This window comes from Schistocerca serialis, chromosome 3 (assembly GCF_023864345.2).
Source record: "Schistocerca serialis cubense isolate TAMUIC-IGC-003099 chromosome 3, iqSchSeri2.2, whole genome shotgun sequence".
Taxonomy (NCBI): Eukaryota; Metazoa; Arthropoda; class Insecta; order Orthoptera; family Acrididae; genus Schistocerca; species Schistocerca serialis.
The window spans coordinates 882030545-882044700 of NC_064640.1; the positions used below are offsets into that span (position 1 = coordinate 882030545).

General features: G+C 37.0%; 1 protein-coding gene across 3 annotated transcripts in view; it reads left to right on the forward strand.

Moving 5' to 3' along the window:
• The window catches only part of LOC126471104 (DDB1- and CUL4-associated factor 7), a 139395-nt gene extending 137881 nt beyond the window's left edge, over window positions 1-1514 (forward strand). For all 3 annotated transcript variants that reach the window (XM_050099180.1, XM_050099181.1, XM_050099182.1), the window contains exon 9: window positions 933-1514. In XM_050099180.1, the coding sequence (XP_049955137.1) occupies window positions 933-1108 (176 nt within the window). In that variant the 3' untranslated portion in view covers window positions 1109-1514. The remainder of the gene's footprint in view (window positions 1-932) is intronic.
• The last annotated feature ends 12642 nt before the right edge of the window (window positions 1515-14156 follow it).

The following is a 14156-nucleotide window of genomic DNA, read 5'->3' on the forward strand; positions in this document are numbered from 1 at the left end:
AAACTGAATGCATGTTGGTGGGACATCAGGCATTCAGTAATGACAAAAGTTCTTTTTTTTCTTCAGCAGTCTTTTTTGGGGTTATTTTTACGTTCTACAGAGTCAGAGCTAGATATTTTCATCTTCAGGCATCTCGACAGGACATAAGAGTCAGCCAAGATCTTCAAAATGTGTTCCCTAATATAAACCCAGGTTATACACTCCTGAGCTACATTTACAATGTTTGCAAGTGCACATTGTAATTGTATAACCCATGTTTATATGTGAGAGCACAATTTTTACAGTTCATTCATGTGTTCTTAAAGGCACTGCAAGGTGAAGCTGTTTAGCTTTAAAATCAGGAGCTAATAATACTGACACCAATAAATATTGCTGAAGGAAAAGGAAGGGGGAAAATGTTTTGTGCATGTGTTATCATTTATTGTCGTGGAGAGTAATGTTTTTAGTTGTCACCCAAGTGTTGGGTATGGCATTCATTAAGAAGGAATACTTTTATTGACTGCAACTATTAGCATTATGTTGTGCTTTGTTTTTCATTTCTCTAACCTGCAAGATTTGGTCAATAATCATTTGAGATCTAATGTGTCATTTAGAGAAGGGCTGCATTTTTTGAAAGATGAGTACAGCTTTCAGAAATAGTACAGTGAAAAATCATTGATAAGAAATGGTTTACTAAATTACAAAACAGCAGTGTCTAACATTGTATCATTGAAGTAGAGAATTAGCAGCTTTAGGCCATGACTAGGATTAACGAACTCAAAGTAGTCAATAATTGCTTACAAGAATTAGTTCCATTCCTGAAATGTATTTCTTGTTGAGTATTTGTTTAACAATGTAAATAACCTACAACAATGTATATTGTTGTCCTACCTCATACTGAAAATTAACTAAGTGGTTATTATTACACAAATTAGACAGTATTGTAATTTCAGGTGATGACCATCAAGCTCTCATATGGGACATTCAACAAATGCCACGGGCAATAGAGGATCCAATTCTAGCATACACAGCAGCAGAAGGTGAAATCAACCAGATTCAATGGGGTGCTACACAGCCGGATTGGATTGCGATATGTTACAATCGTGCACTGGAAATATTAAGAGTTTGACTTTTTGCTTCAGCCAAAATTTCTTTTTCCATAAAATTTATCATGTAGAAGTTTTTGTAATTTTAAGTACAATACTTTGTGTATGTATGTATGTACGTATGTATGATGTCTTTTTAGGTAAGAGTATTAAACAAAGTGAAATTTCAGTTTGTTGCGAATTGGGTATATTGCTTATTTTTTGTATTTAATGAATTTTATTAGAGAATATTACCCATGGTAGTAGTACATTCCTGTGATTCTTTTGATATCATTGGGGACAATGTTAGCATTACTGAGGCAGATTACTTAAAAAAATTTGTACCCAAAAGGGAAGAGGTTTTTTCCCCCCATGAGCGTCTTCGTACACTGATATAGTTTTGAAAACTGATGTAAAGAATAATGTAATTAAAATATTTATGAATCAAAATGAGTGGTGTTTTTTTGTATCTTGACACTTCAACATAAAGATATATGTTTAAGTGTGTTTGTAACAGAATATACATGACCATTAATATTTCAGGCTCATTTACTAAATGATTGCCTGAAGTTGAAAACAGCTCCTTGATATTCAATTAGTGATAGTGCTTGGAAAATAATTATAGTAAAAACTTTACTTTGAAAGACACTACTACTTTAAAACAATATCAGTCAATCTTAACAAAACTGCAGAACAGTGGTCAAAACTTGAACATAAACTGGTTAACATTTTATGTGAATGTGAAACACACACATTCTAAATGGAAGAAATCTATTATCAGTTTCGTAACATGTGGTACCCAGAAATATGTATTTTATGGTTCTCAATTGTAAATGCTTGTTATTAGTGTAAAACCGTGATTAATTTTAATGTAAAGTCTTCAGTACATACACCATATCAAGTTAAAATTAAAATCCAAACTTTCTGTTGCATTGGAAGTAACCCAAACGTATTAATATAGCACAGTAGCAGATCCAGAGGAGCAGACGCAGAGACGAACAGTGATAACCCCAAACAGTACAGGGCAATCACCAGTGGCTAAAGAGAAACCTGCTGTTGGAACTTCCCAAATAAATTCAATCACCAAAGTTACAGATGAACAATCAAAGAGCATTTCCTCAGGAAGTTAGTATGTAGCTAGTATCTGGTATCTAGTATAATATGTAGATGTAGCACTTGGCGTATGCTGAAAAACTGACACCTTTGTATAAAGACCACCATCAGGGATGTTGCCTGTCAGATGTGATGACAGCAGCGACAATAGTTGCTTCTGGAGTCTCGCCCTGCTGACACCCTCAGTGGTGTGTGAAAAGTTTCATGTTTAAGATCACTGTATGGCGGGAATACCAAAAGTATCAAAGATGGTTACCTCTGACTTCGCTGTTAGGAGAGAGATTCTGACTGTCAGATCATACCCTATAAACTTTCTTGCATTTGCAGATCCCCCTAGCACTGTTGCGTGTTCTCCAGAAGCCCATTGTAAACATTTCATGATGTTGGTACTATGGACAGTCTGATGTTGCCTGTGGCTCTGCCAGGTCAGACCAAGGTCACTGATGTCATCATTGTACTGTTTATATTTTCATGCCAGTTGCTCTTCCACTGCCAGTAACCTGTTACATGCCATTCTGAAGGAAAACCCACCACCTCTGTTGAAATTTTCAGTGTGCAAACAGATGTTTCTGTAAGTACTGAATTCCAGTGCTGATAGGTGTGTGCCAGAATGTTGTTGTAATTGAACAACATTTTTTGCCTGGTACAGTTGTATTCTGTACCAGCAGCCTTCTGAAATTACCTAACTGGAATGCACCAGACAGGGTTAATTTGGACTCGCATTCGGGAGGACGACGGTTCAATCCCGCGTCCGGCCATCCTGATTTAGGTTTTCCATGATTTCCCTAAATCGCTCCAGGCAAATGCAGGGATGGTTCCTTTCAAAGGGCACGGCCGACTTCCTTCCCCGTCCTTCCCTAATCCGATGAGATCGATGACCTCGCTGTCTGGTCTCCTTCCTCAAAACAACCAACCAACAGGGTTAATTAATGGTATGAATAGTCTGTTCTATGAAATTTGTTCAATAAATTGTAAACAAAGCACACTGAAGCCAAGAACATCACTGACTGGACATATTTTATTATTAACTGAAGCAATGAAAAATGTAATAGTTACAGTGACCCTTTTCTGAATCACAATACAATTTGTATGAAACAAGAAATCAGTTGTATAAACTGATAGTCACGGTCACTATAGAGTTCTGTATTGGTGATTCACTGAATAAAATTCTGAAGAACACTCCTTTCATAGACATAACATTCAGAAGTCTGGGGGATAGAAAGACCATAAAGCTCTCCAACTGGAATCTACACCATTATCTTACGCAGAAGTTTAAGTTCTTAGAAGAGTGACACTGCATGTGAGACACATACTGTAAGAGTGTCAGAAGATCTTCATTCTTTTATTTGGTAACAGTTCAGTCTTTTGAGTAAAATAATAGTGTGTATTCCAATTGGAGAGCTTGATGGTCTGTCTATCCATCAGATTTTTTAAATATTGTTTATCAAGGAAGACTTCTTCAGTCATATGCAATGAAAAGGTGCTTTGGATTATTATTTTGAAGCTGAGACCAACAAATTTACCTTTTCAGTTTGTGATACTCATTCTGTTAACCATGAAGTTTAGTATCTTCTCCATTATTTACGATATTACATCCAGTCATGAGAATGGAGTATTCAAAACGAGTGATCCAGTTATACAAGGGTATATCTTTTACCAGCATGCACATACATGCAGTCTTCTACAAACCACCAAAAAACATATCATGTGTCATGAGATCAGATAATTGTGAGAGGCCTCTGGTGCAATGAGAGATCCATATGACCCTGATGGTCAGTCATGAGGAAGCTCGTTGTTCAGAAATACTCTTACATGCAGGTGCCAATGCAGCATTGCTTTGTCCTGTTGAAAAGGAAATTTTTGACATACTCTCACAATTGTGAAAAAAGTTAGATCTTTAACATCATTAGCAACATCAAATACCTTGAGGTGTGATACTTTTCACGAAAATCATGCTGCACAGTTGGAACTGAACTGCACCTATTGAAACTTATAATGAAAAACACCTTTAGTTGCTATGTTATCACCATCTCAACTCAATGCGTATTGGGTAATGAACGAGCAAGCGAGTGAACTAGCTACATCTAGGAGGCCCTTACCAGTGTCCACATGAACTAGCAACCTGACAACTGGGGGTCTAGATAAACTTTCAGTTTCAGTACATAAGTTAAAATCCTCCACTTGTTTCTATCCTCAGTTGTGTAGAAGGTATAGTCTTGTGAAATCTGGCGAATCTTCCTCAAATACTCTGTATGTTGGTGATGAAACTTTTCTATTACCAGGAACATAAAATATTTGGTTGATCACCTCCAAGTTATTAGATCATATTTGCAACCAGTGGATGCCCCAGCTCCATCCCAACCACACGTGTCCCATATTTGAAACTTCAGTATGAGTGTTAACTTATAACAAACTAAACCTGTTAGCACTGAAGTAGGTGAAATGTTCTGCAACTCAAACACCAATACTTGCAAAATACCATTACTTGATTTCTGCGACTCAAACACCAGTACTTGCAAAGTACCATTACATGATTTTACTTCCTAGACATCTCTTGACTTTGCCTCCTTGCTATCTCTACTTGCTTCATCTGGTTATCATGCTATCTTTCCAGTTCTTCATTTTATGCTCGTTGTTGCATGGAATTATTTTGTCAGGGCAGTTTATATCACAGACAAATATCTCTCGCTGGGTGATGGAAATGAAGATTGTACTGAATAATTGAAGTATGCAGGAATACACACAAAGATGATGGAATATTTTTTTTCTTCCTTTAAATTCTTATTCATAAAGATTATACATGATGGACATATTCAGGTGTGGTGTGATGTATTTCTGGGATGAATCCTTGTCAGTGTAAGTCATATGTTGGAAGTTTCATGAAATTACCAATAGCAACTACTTGTAATGTTAAGTGGTATATGTCTACCTCATTTGCCAGCAAGATGAACACCTTTACCATGTTCTTCTTTATTGTCAGGTTTGCAATTCCTTTAGAAATTCACAATGTGGCCCAAAAGTACTTCTTACACACAATGTGATCACCTCTTTTTCACACTGCAGCAAGTAAACCCTTTTTTTATATTCCAGTGAGATGGCAGGGTGTATACAACCCGGGAGATCCGGGAAAAACCCGGGAATTTTTTCATCCGGGAGAAAACCGGGAAAAACCTGGGATATTTTTAGACTTCCGGGAATTTTTCATTGTTTTAGTTTTCAGTTAAATTTTTGTAATTTTGACTGGTAAGAACCGATACTCCAACAAATGATATTACTGTATCCCGTCACTGCAGAATAATACTTCAACAATAAAACATAAACGAGAGAAACTGCAAAGGAAATGCGTCATATACAACAACGACACACAGTGCTCATGCAAGCGTCTGCCAATTGAAAATGTGTCAAAGGCTTTAGGAAGACTAGGCATTGCTTCACAACAACAAATTGCCTCCAATGAGCGTGAAGTCGCAACTATTTACATTCGATTTGTTTTAGCAGTTACGCGCGGGCTCATGCGCATGCGCAGTTGAGTCATGTTTCAGTAATACATTCTCCCGCTTCTGACCACGGGAATGTGGCTGTTGGCTGTGCAAGCAGTCGCAGAAAACAGCTAGATGCTACCGGGGAAAGGGGGCGCCAAATTCATGTTCTTGAGGGAAAAGAACTTGTTTCACAAAGCGCCTAGCATCCAGCGTACTTTTGTCTATCGATTATTCATATGATTTTGAAACGCATCCCTGTTGGTTTTTGAACATTTTTGAACACATTTTGATTTCTGAAGGAATCGTAAATTGACTTTTGAATGAATGCATGCATAATGTACGTGATGTCTCTGTCAGGAGAATCCTCGTCGCATCTAGAAATAAACTTTCCGCAGACAAAAGGAGAGCTTGAAGGGAGTAAAGCCGAACGGATGAATGCCAATCGCTGTCTGATTATTTGGTTGATTGGGTTTGCGAATGTCAGCATTGTTATAATTACTAGCGAAATCCTGGGATTCAGACTATCAGAATGGAAATAAACGACTGACAGGAATAACAGGTGAGAAAGATTACGTATTATCTTCTCGGTGTATCCAAGAAAATGAAATTTTGACAGAAAATTTTTGGCCAGATCACTACACTAGTAAGGACCAGTAGTACAATCCCCGTCTAGCAGCCGTGTAAGTTTTATTCTGGAAGTAACGCGGAAAACGTGTTGTTCGAACACGTAATAATGCCTAACCGGAAAATAACCGCGGGATAACTAAACCTGTGATTCTGGCAGGGTTAGTGAAGTTAATTGGTGAACAAATTTTGACAGTGGCAGCAATAGCTAGAAAATTGGTGATGATGAGATTGTTTGTTAGAAGGGGTGAAGGAGAAGAAACGGGGACATCACACAGATTATGGAAGAATAAGACGATTCCAAATTTATATAAAAATTTCGTAATACTACTTTTCGATCTCGTGCTTGAGAAGCTGGTGCGTGTGAATGAAATGTGAAACTATTTCCTAACATAAAGCTTTTTGCTTGTAGTAGGCCTAATAGGCATTTGATATTGGTACTTCGTGGATTATATTCTGTCGTGTTATAAAAATGGCCATTTGTGCCAAAACAGTCTCGTTTATTTGGTGCGTTACAAAACTGCTGCCATATTAGAAAGGCCTATTTTGTTTTATCCAGCAGACAGTAATAAAAAAGACGTTATCAGATCGAGAAACAACACCAGTCTTGGGTATTATTTGTATTAACTGCTGTTTCAGTATTAGATAGCGACATTTCGATTTTTCATGTAGCATAACGTTTGACGAGCTTTGATGAGGTAATAGATTCTTTCGCAGAAAGGAAAGCACGCCATGTAAAACTGTAGCAAGATTAGAGAGTAAAAAAATGCTAGGAGCTAAGGTTTGAAGAAATGTGTAATTTCTTGCTTATCTCTTGTCAGTATTGGTTTTATATATCCTGTATTTAATTTTATGTTACGCAAAGCAGCAAGTTCTTAACTAATAGGCAATAAAGAGTTCAGATTTTCTGAAGAATTCTTGTTCTCTCGATTACAAATAATCCCATCCGTTATTAACTGCGAGATTTTTTTTAAGAGGGGCAGGCTGTCAAACCGGCCGACTGGGAGCAGGAGAAGCACCATAGGACATTTCAATTTCCACTCTCCTGAATATAGTTTGGACGTACGGTAGAAAAATGCTTTATGAAGAGGCGTGCCACTGCACTTTGGCATACTTAAAACCAAATAATATGTCTTACACTTCCTCGAATACATATGTTTTATGTTTCAGACTTTTAAGAAAGATGTCCGCTTCAAGACGAACATATTTTGAAAATTCGATTTTTTTTTAGTATTGGCTCGGTTCGCAAATGTCGTAGATCCGGGGCTGATCCGCAGAGCAGTCTGAGTTATAGTGGGTAGTCTCCATGTGACCCGTGTTTACATTTAGTGATTTTGCTCTTTCCCCTTCGTTTACTCTCACATCAAATGAAAACAAAACGGATATCTGTGGCCAGGAGCTATCAAGTGAATTAAAGCACATTCACATAATTATGGAAGGCTGAAATATGTCATTAGTTTCATATTTTATTTTATTTCCACCTTTCTGACAGTCAAGCATTAATCGCCTTGCGGAACAATGAAGTGCTTTTTGTCTGTTTGCTAAAGAAATTTGACTTTTGTTAACCTTTTCTGCAGAGGCAGTCAATGTATTTCAAACAAAATGTTTAATTCCACAGTACTTGCTAGTTTCAACTGGTCGCTGCATTTCAAGTGCACATTTTCATTTTTTAGCACGTATGGCATTATGCCACAATAAAGAACCAAACGTGATATAATACAGTACTGGTGCTCCAAGAAAATTTACATCTCGAAAACAACACTGAAAAGCTTAATATCAAGTCAAGGTCTACTTCATTGGGAATCTGGACTTACGAATGAGCCCTTTAAAGTATGCACCTTAAATGTGCACATTTAATTATATGGTTCACGAAATTCCGATGCTCTTGCAGTATCCTCTGATGTCTTGTTTCTTTTATGACATAATGTATGATCATTCAATGTTTTACACGTACGTACATACAGGCTTCCTACGTCATGATAGCTACCAAAGCGCGATGTCGCCTGTTATCTGCGCTCTCTGGCAACTGCTGAAACGAACCTATTTCTAACAGGTCGCGGGAAAATACAGCAAATAGTGGTTTGAAAAGCGTTACTTTCAAAGTAAGTATCCTTTTACGTAAGTTGAACTATGTGCAAGAATGTAGCATGAATTTATTAAATCACAGAGCATTTGACTCTAGTTTAAAAATCAGCTCTTTGATGACGAGCCATTTAGAAGAATTTCGAACCTTGAAGATCAGACATTTACGTCATTATTAAAAATTTTACTGGCACATTTGTGTGATATATCTTAAAGTGTAACACACGCAAAAAAGACCAACAGTATATGCGAAAGCTTAGATTCTCTTGCAGCTTGAGACCAATATTATATGTGAAAGCTTTTCTTTTCTTGTTGTAACACTATGTATATTAATTTAGACTATTAACTTTCCCTGTTTGTGTGTTCGTGCTACTTGACAGTGATGTTACTGTTGGCTGACTACATCACATGTCCTATGCTTTGAATACCCGCTGTCATCGGCTGGCGAGATCACGTGACATGAGCTACGAACGGCTTACAAAGGCCCATCGAAATCTCGATTTCAATGATTCGCAAAGTAACATGCGGTGTTTGATGGAATTCCAATGTATACTTTCGTAATACGAAAATACGCAGCGTACATGTTGCTGCACATCAAAGATATTTCCAAAACGTGTCTTTTTCCCTGAGTTTCGTTTTCTAGTGTCGGGAAATTGTACGCCCGTGTATAAAACCCTAACCATTCAAAGGATTGGTAATGGAAAATATACTGTCACCCGGGAGAAAGTGTATTTTTAACCGGGATATCCGGGAATTTTTTTTCCTTGTCCACGTATACACCCTGGATGGGTATCGTGTAAAGTAACATGTTTTTGTTTGTGACATTTCTCTTTGAACTGTTACAAGATGTTTTTGATTGACAAAAACTTTACAGGAATTAGTAATACTTACTCTCATCTTCCTTAATATGTTTGTCATTACAATTCTTTGAAAAATTACAAGACTTTCATGAAGATAGATTAACAAGGAGGAGGTGCTGCACGTCTCCCACACCCATTCCTCCTATGTTGGGATTTTAATGCGTATTCTGTGGAGACTTTTCCAATACCTGGGCCTAAGTTGTTGAGAGCTACAAGTTATCAAAAGCCTTATGCCTGCTAAACAAGGAGGAAAATAAACACTTAAGCAGTTATGGAGGCATTGTCTGCTGTTGATGAAATAATGTGTGCCTCTACACTAGCGTTCAGTGGGAAGTAGGTGACTATGTCCCAATCTGGATACATCTCACAGACTGAGAAGTGCCTGAAACAGTCATATAAATGGAAACTTGAGCAGCCCCATATAGGTGCTGTACGACCTGTTGGCTGTATCAAAGAATTGTTCGAGTGGATTACAAATGTGATCTATCAAGCTGCTGATGCATCTGATTCCAAGTGTGTAGGGCAACTCTCCCCTCCTGGATCAAAGAATGCCTTTTTTAATCGGGGTTATGGGTAGATTACTGTGCAGGTTCAAATGCTTATCAACAACAGATAACCACATCACCTTTTGGGTTCTGAGGACAAAATCTATTACATTATGAAAGAGAACAATTCATAAACTACATAAATTGTTGCATTACACCTTTGATTGTATGGGAGACCTGTAGGAAGATTTAGGACAAAGATGTGAGGTGTTCCAAGCCTGGGTCTTCAAGGAATATCTCTCTCTCTCTCTCTCTCTCTCTCTGCATTCTTTCTCAGAGATTTTCCACATAAAAGTCTGTGTGTCCTTTCTGGCTGTTACAGGGTGTACACGGCTCAGGAAATCCAGGAAAAATGCTAGCATTTTTTAGAATTATGCAAATTTTTCATTGTTTTAGTTTTCAGTCAAGTTGTTGTATTTTGACTGGTAAAAACTGATACTCTAACAATGAATTTTACTGTAGCCTGCTATTGCAGATTAACACTGCAGCAGTAAAACAGAAAAGAGAGAATAACCCAGAAAAATTTTAGTTGCAAAGAAAATGCTCCTTGTGCAGCAACAAAACACAATGCACATTCAAGTGTCTACTGACAGGGCAAGGACTATGCAATACTTCGTAATAACAAACTGCTTTCGATGAGCGTGATGTAACAACTGTTTACATTTCTAACAGGTAGTGGGAAAATATTGCGAATAGAGGTTTGAGAAGTGTGACTCAAAATAAATTTCCTTTTATGCAACATGAATTATGTTACCTGTGAGCACGTGCGATGAATTTCATAAATTGCAGAGCATTTGACTCTCATTCAAGGCTTAACACTTTGAAGACCAGCCACTTAGAAAAATTTCAGTTCTAGAAGACCAGCCAGTTATGCCATTGTTTAAAATTTTACTGGCGCATTTGTGTTTGATGTATCTTAAGGGGTAACACACGCTAAAAGAGATGAATGTTATATCTGAAAGCTAAGCTTTTCTTGGAACTATACTGTATGTATATTATTTCAAACCATTAACTTTTCATATTTGTATGTCCACACTACTTGTCAGAGAATAAAAGCAAAGCAGTCTGGGATGTTATAAAAAAGGAAACGGGAAGAGGCAAACAAACGCAGAATAACATACTGCTAAGGGAGGGGGTTAAGGTAATAAATGATCCACAACACTTAGCAAACTAAGTAAACGAGTATTTTTCAAGTATTGCAGAGAAGTGACAACAAAACTTCCCCAAAACAAATATAACACCTGTAAATAATATTGCACTAAATACAATGAGGTTACTTACAACCACAGAGAATCAAGTCAATAAAACTGTTCAAAAACTAAAGATGAAGTACTAATGTGTGTACTGAAACAATGCATAGGGATTATACAAGGCCCCTTAACATATATAATAAATGAATCCACATCAGGGACATTTCCAGAGCAGTTAAAACAGGCAAGAGTTGTAATACAGAAGACATAGAAAATTACCGGACCATTTCCCTGCTGTCAGCATTCTCAAAAATAATAGAAGGATGTATGAAAGACAGATTAATGAATTACCTGAATAAATACCATCTTTTAAGTGAATCACAGTTTAGTTTCTGAAGTGGCAAAAATACAGAGTCAGCAGTAGTAGAATTCACAAAAGTTGTACTTGATGCTCTTGATAAAGATGAATGTGTCATATTTTTGGATCTATCTAATGTGTTTGATACATTCGAACACACGATTCTATTAAATAAATTAGAAGCATTAGGAATAAGAGGGGTAGCTAATGACTGGTTTCGATCATACCTAACAGGTAGGGTACAAAGAGCAGAGATAACACATACTTCAAATACATCTAAACATTCAGTAAAACACTTAGCAGAATCAAAATACATTAATATAGGGGTTCCGCAAGATAGCATATTTGGACCAATACTGTTCCGGATATACACCAATGACTTTCCCAGTAGTGTTACTCATGGTGAAAAAATTCTCTTCGCTGATGACAGCAATATTATAGTCACTGAGAAAACAAGAGAACTCCTTGCCAAGAAAGCAAATGAAACTCTCAAGGAAGTTAATGATTGGTCAATAAGCAATAAAGTGACATCGAACATAAAGAAAAGTAAAGCTATGAATTTCGGTTTAAAGAGGAAAAATGACAATATTAAATTAAAGGTAGATGGCACATCTACAGACTGTGTAACAAATGAAAAATTTCTAGGAATGAATATTTATTCTCAGTTGAAGTGGTGTGAACACACAAAGGTACTTGCAAACAGAATGGCATCAACATGTTATGCCCTTAGAATCCTATCATCAGTGTGTAACATGCAATGTCTTTTAGTTACATATTATTCATATGTACACTCAATTCTTAGCTATGGCATTCATTTTTGGGGAACAAACGCACAAAATATGAACACAATTTTCAAACTCCAGTAAAGAGCCATAAGAATAATAACCAAAAATACTAGTCAAGCTCATTGTAAAGATCTGTTCAAAACACTGGGGATTTTAACTGCCCCATGTGAATACATTTACCAGTCAGTTGTACACATCAAAAATAACGTTGGTAATTATTGCTCAAACAGCTCTGTCCATGACCATGCAACGAGAGCTAGACTCAACTTACATTTACCAAGAAAAAATAAACATAAAACTCAAAACAGCATTTTCTACCAAGGAATAAAAGTGTACAATAAATTAGCAAAAGAGATTAAAGAAATTGCAAAAATACACTTATTTTAAAAGGCAGCAAAAAAGTACCTGTTACGCAATACATTTTATACATTGAAGGATTAATTAGATAAAACAGAATAGGGGTTTGATAAAAAATGTTATACAAATAAATAATAATAATTATGTTTATAAAACATCCAACATTCCACATAACACCTTCACTTGTAAGTTTTTTCCCTTATTTTTTCCTTTCTATAAATACTTGCCCCGAAGCTATGCATATCACGTTATTAACACCTCTTCCTCTTTCTGAGATCATCATCTCACCCATTATGGAGCGATGCTGACTCAATTTTTCAGGATAGCAAATGGGAAGTTGTGGCTCAGGAAATGGCCCAGAGATCATCAGTGTGAGTGTGTGTGTGTGTGTGTGTGTGTGTGTGTGTGTGTGTGTGTAGTGAGAAGTTTTATGAAACAATGTGTGTATAATGTGTGCAGTGACTGATAGTGAGATATGAGTGAACATTGTGGCATTACATTATTTAGTAAGTTATTTGTAAAAAAAGGTATTGTATACCAGGAGTAAATCTAATGACTTGTCTCTAACTAGAAGTCTGTAAATATACGTGTATATGAATTAGCTTATTTTAAATTCATCTAAACTTGTAAATACTTTGACATATCCTATATCCTTGTAAAAAGAGATCTACGGATGAATAAAGCTACTACTACTACTACAGTGATGTTGCTATTGGCTGACAACATCACGTGTCTTGTCTGCCGTCATCGGCTGGTGTGATCACGTGACGTGAGCTATAATTGGCTGTCAAAAGCCCACTACAATCTGAATTTCAGTGCTTTGGAAGTGTCTGTGCTGTATATGGTGGAATTTGTATTTATACTTTTGTAACACACACACACACACACACACACACACACACACTGCTACAGACCCACATGCTGAGAACTCCCCTCCCCGGTACAAGCACACTTTTGATATGAATTTCATTGACTAATTAATTAATCCATCAATTAATTAACTCCTCCCACTCTGGGAATGCCACAGCTCTTCCCGTCCCCTAACCCACCTGAAACTGGGGGGGAAAAAACTCAGTTAATTGACCATTTGGTGGGAAGTCGATTGAAGTATAGAGAATATTGCTAAAACAATTTCTGATAGACAGGCCAATGTGTGGAATATAGTTCACCTATCTAAAGAATTTGGCATGAAACCGTCTGCATGATATGGAATATTGGTTAAATAATTTATATAATGTGCGGAATATAGTTTATTCAAAGAAATCATCAGAAAATTGACTGCAGCAAATGGAATGCTGTTTATTTAAACAATTAGTGGGTGACAAGGCAGTATGGAATACTTAAACAATTGTGGCACCTCGTTTATTCTGATCGCACATGGAAGTGCTCGAGAAGGCATAGTTTATATTTACTGCTGCTGCAGTCAGGGATGTTAAGGCACTTTTCTTCCCCCCCCCCCCCCCCCCCCCCTCGCCTTTCGAAGCCACAAGTGTCTAAGCATAGACAGGAAAATCAGAACAATTACAACAGATCGTGAAAAAACACACACACACAAACAGAATTCTAAGCACTGTCCTACAGATGAGAAAAGTGGCTGTAATTTTCAGCGAATTTTCAATGTCCTACAAATGCTGGTATGGAGATTTTCTAGAATGACAGTGGTGGGGATGGCATCACACCTGTCCAAACAAGTGGA